General features: G+C 40.8%; 1 protein-coding gene across 1 annotated transcript; it reads right to left on the bottom strand.

The window, feature by feature from the left end:
- Positions 1-433: 433 nt before the first annotated feature.
- Positions 434-5,041, bottom strand: LOC125543374 (U11/U12 small nuclear ribonucleoprotein 59 kDa protein-like). Its single transcript, XM_048706699.1, has 9 exons — positions 4,719-5,041; positions 4,382-4,633; positions 3,918-4,293; positions 3,719-3,802; positions 3,539-3,604; positions 3,020-3,092; positions 2,182-2,567; positions 1,551-1,591; positions 434-925 (listed from the first exon to the last, which is right to left on the bottom strand). Exons 2-9 carry the CDS (start codon positions 4,606-4,608, stop codon positions 847-849), a joined length of 1,332 nt encoding a protein of 443 aa, XP_048562656.1. The 5' UTR covers positions 4,609-4,633; positions 4,719-5,041; the 3' UTR covers positions 434-846.
- Between the last annotated feature and the right edge of the window lie 2,310 nt (positions 5,042-7,351).

The following is a 7,351-nucleotide window of genomic DNA, read 5'->3' as shown; positions in this document are numbered from 1 at the left end:
TAACTATTTCCAAATTCTTTCCTAATCAATGAGATGGGGCAAAGCTCGTGCCTCCATTTAAAAAAAATGAGCTGAATTAAGGACATATATAGTTAAAAAAAATGTAATCTGAAGAAATGGACAGCCTCATCAGTTTCAGCAGCCAGGGGGTTGCCACCACCGGGAAAGAGCGGCAAACAAACGCAAACCAGGGCCAAGGTTTTCTCTCGCTAACCATTTTCAAGCAAAATTCCACAATAGTGCATAACTGCAGATGAGCATTCCCATTTACTCCCTCCGTTCCAAAATAGATGACTCAACTTTGTACTAACTTTGTGGGTCATCTATTTTGGAACGGAGGGAGTATTTGCTAGGAAATCTGATGGCAGATCTTGTGGCGAATATCTCACAAAGCAACATGCTGAAATCCAACTGCAAGACCCAAGATAGCAAATAATCATTTAAGAGATACAGCTCTTTCCCCAATCCAAAACTCCACTTTTCATGCATCAAGTACAGACAACACAGATGGAGCACCTGGTGGACTCGAAATTACAAATCCCCAGAGAAACTGACAAGGTGGGTACAGATCTTAAGGATATCAAGTGTCAAAAGAACTTCACAGTTGACAGCAACTTAAACTCGATAGTCCATGCCAAAGCCACAGGACAATCGAGCATTCATCAAAGAAGGTCTACAGACCAGCAATGAGCAATCACTGAGATAATTTTTGTCTGACAATGTAATCACTGTATCCGGTATAATCTTTTCACATCACTAGTTGACATAAAGAAATTGAAGTAACCCAAGTACCTTCAAAGCTTCTAATGGATGGGCAGAAGAACCATTGTCAGAACCCAATAGCACTTACTTGGGCTGCACCAAATATGATGCCCATACATCATTAGCTGGAGGGGGTGGCTGAACCCAGTGGCCAGGTATACGGCTGCATGCAGGTGCAGACAGTCAATGCATTTAGAAGAATTCCCGCAAAAAAAAAATGCATTTAGAAGAATAAAAATACATGTAACTTTTGTTCAACACGGCACATCAGAGATCTCTGTCCACTCCAGTAACTAACTATTATGGTTGTGATTTAGACTAAAATGGATATGTGAAATTCTGTTCTTACAGAACTGCAATGAATGAAGGTTATCATAATTTACAAATATTAGCTGGTTCAATGACACGGTCTGGTATTACAGCCATACCATAAATAAAACTAGATGAAAGCTATATAGAAAGATCCACAAGCCATTTGCAACCTTAATGCACCATTAAGATATCAGCCTATATTTTACGAACTATAAATCCAGCTTTGTTGCTCACCAATGATGCTAGTTTATCATAGTGGACCTAAAGTCAGACGATTTGAACACACCATTACATGATGGTTTCTCATGAGTCTATTTTCCAGCTTATAAAACAAAACCTTTAAAGAATCAGCAAATCATATTTATACGGTGAATTTGCATTGGAGAAGGATGCTTGTGAAATAACTAGCATGGTTTAGTGCTGTTATTATCACGAGACAAGATAAAGCAGCATGAATTGACAAGTAAAAGCCTCACCTTCCTCCAGGTCTGATAAAAGAATCCCACATTCTGCGTACCTACAATCGGAGGTGAAATACATATAAGATACTGTATTGAGTAGCCTGAACTAGTATGAGATTTCGTTAAAAGTGAGGGTAAGTCATGAGATCAAAAAAGAAATGTGAGAATGTAGTTACAAGTGTAAAAAAAGTCAATATCTCGTTCTCTTGTTCTTAAATCATGAATTGGGTGATGTGCGTTTCATCAAGTATGAACATATTGCATTTTTTGCTATGCAATTTCAGTACCGGATCGACGTCCATTTATTTCTGTGTCCTCATCCGCGTGTATGTCTGTGTTAGATAGGCTCTGGAAGGCCTTACTTTACTAACAGGTAGGGCACGTTACTTTTATTCTTTTTTCCTACTCAAAGAAATAAAATATGAAATCAATAAAACTTCAACAGAATCTCCTACTTTCCTTTCACATAGCTCTCACTAGTGCTTGAAGCAATGGTTATCTGGTAGCTCCATAACATCCCAATGATGACATCCAGTAAAACCCAACAGATCATATCAAAGATTGTTAAGCCTAGTCAGGTAGTTCATTAACACCGTCCTACAAACCCGTGAAACTTGCATGAAGTTGAGAGTTTGGAATAAATTACCTCAATGAGTGTCCCCAGGTCATAGCTACTTCCATGATAATAGTGGTAGAACTCAAAAGGCAGATTGGTCAGAGATTCGGAATGCGCAGGACCTTTTATCTCGACCTTTTGATCATCATGTTCTGTCTTTTGACTTGCATGATCACTTCTCTCACTTATGCTTGCATCTCCTTGGTTCTGCTCTGGCGCCGACCCACTTTTAGGTTGTCCAAGGCCATCTTCTTGAGCAGTTGTATTATGGGCAGCCTTCCTTGATTCCTCAGCGGTGAGAATAGCATCCTTCGCAGCATCAGTTCGGGCAGCAGTTGCAGCTTGGCGCTCCTCTTCCTCAACTGCAGCCTTGACACGCTCAAGATATTTATCATCCTCTTCTGGCAGAAAATGACCTGAAATATAATTGTCGTCAGTGTTAATTATCAGGCATGCATGGGTTGCAATAGCCAGAATAAAGAAGGCTAATCATATCATCACACCTGGACAACTTTTATAAGTAAAAGTGTTGCCTACAACTGCGTACAGAATTCAAAAATTATGTCTGAGATAGTTCAGAGAACAATGTGACAGTGCTTCCTCCATTTTAATATAAGTCCATTTCGGGATTGTCAATTTACACTGTGATTCCATTTGAGAAAATCAAGGGTTTGGTTACAGCAATCTTATAAACCACTGCCCATTACGCTATGCGAGGGATTCGCGTGGTTATAGAATTCATTTACTACAGAAAAGAATGGTCCAACTAATGACTGATTTCGAGATGTCCTTCAAGCATATGGGATATGGGTCATGTGGCTGATTACGGAAGAAGGAGAGCGGGAGTGGCTAAATGGAGATATCTTGCCTTGTTTCTTCAGTTTTTCAACCCTTACAGAGCGGAGCTCCTGTAGTTTCTCGACCATTAGTGCAAGCTCGAGCTGTGAACGGCAGATTTTTTTTTCAGAAAATAGTTAGTTGGAATGAGGTAATATTGCACTGATGCTTAAAAAATATTAAGAGCTTATAATCTACACAAACAACTCAAGAATTTGTAAACTGCTAGCACAAAAATCTGAAAGAAAGCAATCAAGCAAGGTACATGGAATCAATCACAGAAGTTGGGATGCACTCCACCGAAGACAACTAATTGGCAACTTCAACAAATCTTCAAGATAACATCTTAAAGAAATTCAACAAAAACATAAGGCATCAAGAGAAAGATCGGAAAATAACAATTGCATAACTTAAGGCTCGCAGCTAAACCTATCCAAAACTCAGAAAGTATTAACATGCTATTAGATTATATCTAAATTCAATTGTATGCACAGATCTTCTTGCAGAAAAACAATAAAAGACAAGGATTTAGAGTTCTGTACATACTTACCTCAGATTCTAGACGTTTTCTTTCCTCATTTGCTTTCTTCTTGGCAATCTGCTTCATGCTTTCCACCTGGTTTGTACATACAACAATGAGCTTGTTATTGTGGAACAGCTGTGTTTTCCTACTAGTTACTACAGATAAATCCTATGAGTGAAATGGCAGTTTCAATAAATGAGACAGCACCTTGCGTTTTGCAATGTCATTAGCTATTTGCCTAGCCCTCCATTCATCAGCTTCCTGATCAACTCTGTCAAATTCTGCACTTTCCTGCACAATATCAAGAGAAGGGAAGCCATGCATTTATTGGATATGTGGCCATTTTGATGCTAACTGAACATTTTCACAAAGATATGAACACAGAAACAAGTGAATTGAGTTCCACCTTCTGGAAAAGCTCTGCTACATGCTTTCTCTTCCTCTTCCTCCATCGCTTATTTCTCTTGGACTTCTGCAGCTTCTGAGCTAACGAAACCATTGCCGTTTTTTCTGCCCAGGGACCGTCTTGGTTAATAGCGGAAGAAATAGGTGCCAGGAGGTGCTGAAGTTGAGAACAGAGATAATTGGCCGCATCTGTCGCCAGAGATTCATGAGTGTCTTGGCTAATCTTGATTTCACTTGCAAGCTCTGAAAAATGGCAAGGCCTGCCTGGAGAAGAGACGCCAGACCCTGAAGACGATGCTACTGCAGACGAATCTGGTTCTTGTGCACTAGCATCCGATGAATTCCTCACAAGTGCAATCTCCTCTAGCTCGTTTATCCTGCCAATCCAAATCCTTTATTTCAGGACAAATGGCACAGAGACTGGATACACGGTCATAACTACCTTTGGGAGTTTAGGGAACTCACAGAGCGCTTGAAATCGCGACGGTCTCTTGCAGCTTCTTCAAATGCTCCCGCACATTGTCACGCTGCCAAAAGGAACTGGCCGCCGCCAGTGCCGCCGCCTCAGGCTGGAAAGGGAGCTGCTGGTGCGGGTGGTGGTGGTGGTGGTGCTGCTGCTGCTGCCACTGCCACTGCCATGGCGGAGGCTGAGGAGGCCGCAGTGGTCCAAAGGCATTCGGCTGTGGGAACATGACGTCCTGCTGCGGCGGGGTAGCCCTGCAGACAAGGAAAAGCTCGTCAAATCCATGGAGCGGAGGGGCCGCCGCGAGCGACTGCGGGTCAGAGGCGCATGGGGAGTTACCTGAGAGATGGATGTCGTCTTCGCCGTCTGCGGATCAGTCGCAGAAGGTATTCGGACTTGTCGCCGGCGGCGGGTCGCTCCTAGGTCTTGTTGGCGCCCCGACTCCGTCACCTCGCGTGAAATTAAGTGGAGACAGTAGGCTGGACTCCGGAGAATGCACTAGGGGCGTGGACACGTGGTGAAGGGAAAGGGAGGAAGAGATCGAGTCCGGCGGGGCGAGGCAAGGCAAGGCGGCGGCTCCGGCGGAGAGGGGAGGAGCGTGGCTGGGCTTTTTTCTTCAGATCATAGACTTTTTTTTTTAGAAGATCTTCAGACAGCCCCGACTTCCGGGGGAGCTCCTATTCACCGCATTATGCGGCAAACAGACCTCCCTTCGCACAGGGCGCGCCCGACTGGGCCGGCCTATTTTGAGTTGAAAAAACCTAGCTGTCCGGCAAAAAAAAATCGTAAAAACAACGAATCGAGCAAGCTCGGATTCGAACTAGACACCTGCTGATAGCGAACTAGTCCAGCTAACCAGTCCACCTATTGAACATTGTCGACGAAACTAGCAGAGTGAACCATAAAGTACTATATTTAGTTGCGTAAACGGAAAATTACTTAAAACCTTGCAAACAATGTTTCAAATTTAGAACACTTTAATTAAGTTAGGAATATTTTTTAAACACGAACGAATTTAAAAATTCCCATCATCTTTTGAAGCTATGAAGAAATTTTCAACTTCCTGAACATTTTTTCGTAAATGTGAACATTTTTGGAATTTGTAAACAAAACTCGAAAAGTGGAACTTAGTTTGAAATTATATACAATTTGTTTAAAACAAAAACATTTTTAAAATTATCAATACATTTTCAAAACGTGAACATTTTTGAAAATTCCAGAACATGATTTGAAAACATGAACATTTTTTAAATTGGTGAACAAATTTTGAAAACAGGGACAACATCCTAGATTCATAACAAAATTTATAAAATGAGGACGAATGGAAAATCCTGATTTTTTTGGGAAATGAGAACAATTCGGAAAAGCTTGCACGTTTTCTGAAATTCCTGAACAATTTTTTTGAATTTGTGAACAAAAATAAAAAAAAGGTGAACATTTTTTCATATTCCCAAACAGTTTTTGAATTTGCAAACAAAATTTCAAGAACATGAACATTTCTGAAATTTGTGTACAAATTTTCAATATAGGGACATTTTTTGAAAATCGTGAACATTTTCTGAATTTGTGAAAAAAAATAACATGCAAACATTTTTACAATTATAAAATTCTATCAGTTTTAGATTTTGAAACATTTTTTGTAAAAGAAACGAACAATATTTGAACCTCCAAACATTTCTAAAAAAGACGAACAAAATTTAAAATTTCAAACATTTTTCAAAAGACGAAAAAATATTAGAAACCACAAAAGAATTTTGAATTTGTGAACAATTTAAAAAAAAGCAGGAACATGTTTGAAATGCCGAACAAATTTTGTAAGCCCGAACATTATTTGAAACTCCCTGATTTTTTTTGAATTTGTGAACAAATTTTGAAAATGATTACATTTTTTGAAATTGTGAACAAATTTGAAACCACAAAACAGGAACATTTTTAGATTTAAGAACAAAATTTGAAAACAGAAACATTTTACAAAATTTGAACTTTTTTAGAATATTGAACATTTATAAAAAATTAAAAAAACCCGACCACAAATAAAAAGAAAAAAAAAGAAACAGAAAACCGGAAAAAAAGAAAAAAAACGGTTCATGAAACCTTCTAGAAGGTTCCCAAGACCGGAGGGGTAGTGCGAATGCGATCTACTCAAATGGGCCGGCCCAGTCGCGTCGATCGGCCGCTCGCCTGTGCGTTTCTCCGGCAACTTGCTTGCCGCAACGAGCGGCAAATAGGAAATTCCGACTTCCGGACCGTGCGCCTCTTTTTTCTTTTTTTTGAGCAAAGGACTGTGCGCATCTAAAAAAACAAACCCGACATGTGCGGGGTACGCTGGCAAATTGGGCCTATGAGGGACTAGCCTGCTTCGTTAGCCAACTCGCCTGGCAGGCAACAATCTCAAGCGTCCATTTTCTTTTCTTTTTTCGAGGGTACGCCAATGACGTACCTTAGCTTTATAGTATAAGGGAGAAAATATGTACAAGAGATTACAATTGCGCTAGTTAGGAGTTACAAGTCGACCTTAACCAAGCCTCCACCCCACTCCCTCACTCTACTCGACTACTCAAATACTAGTTGTCCTCCAAACGCCCCTGCCGTGGCCCAAGTCCTCAAATCGTCGAAGATCATGTCTACCGTATCCCACTCATTCTTGATCTGGCCCGATCCAAATATCCTCGCGCTCCTCTGCTTCCATAGTGTCCAACAGATTAGCATCACGAATGTGTCAAATCCTTTTCGAGTTTGCTTATGTATTCGCTTCCTAGCTTCCGTCCATCATTGCACCAACCGTGAGTCATTTGTTGGGCATAGCTCCATCCTCATACCCATCCTATCAATGCAAACGGTACCACACTTGCCACGAAAACACACACTGCTGCAAAATGTGGTCAACTGTGTCCTCCTCCTGGTCACATAAGTAGCATTTTGACATTTGGTCTTGCAAACCATGTCTAGTCCTTCTATTTGACGTCCACAGT

This window comes from Triticum urartu, chromosome 3 (genome assembly GCF_003073215.2).
Source record: "Triticum urartu cultivar G1812 chromosome 3, Tu2.1, whole genome shotgun sequence".
NCBI lineage: Eukaryota > Viridiplantae > Streptophyta > Magnoliopsida > Poales > Poaceae > Triticum > Triticum urartu.
The sequence above is the reverse complement of the archived record's forward strand: the minus strand, read 5'-3'. Positions and strand labels throughout refer to the sequence as shown.

What these genes read in the sequence shown, in the direction of transcription:
- LOC125543374 (XM_048706699.1), bottom strand. Translation starts at nt 4,608, where the DNA reads ATGTTCCCACAGCCGAATGCCTTTGGACCACTGCGGCCTCCTCAGCCT. An exon ending in GTCGCGATTTCAAGCGCTCT is followed by an intron (nt 4,294 to 4,381) that starts GTGAGTTCCCTA and finishes TTGGATTGGCAG; the next exon opens with GATAAACGAGCTAGAGGAGA. An exon ending in TTTATCAGACCTGGAGGAAG is followed by an intron (nt 926 to 1,550) that starts GTGAGGCTTTTA and finishes ACCTGCATGCAG; the next exon opens with CCGTATACCTGGCCACTGGG.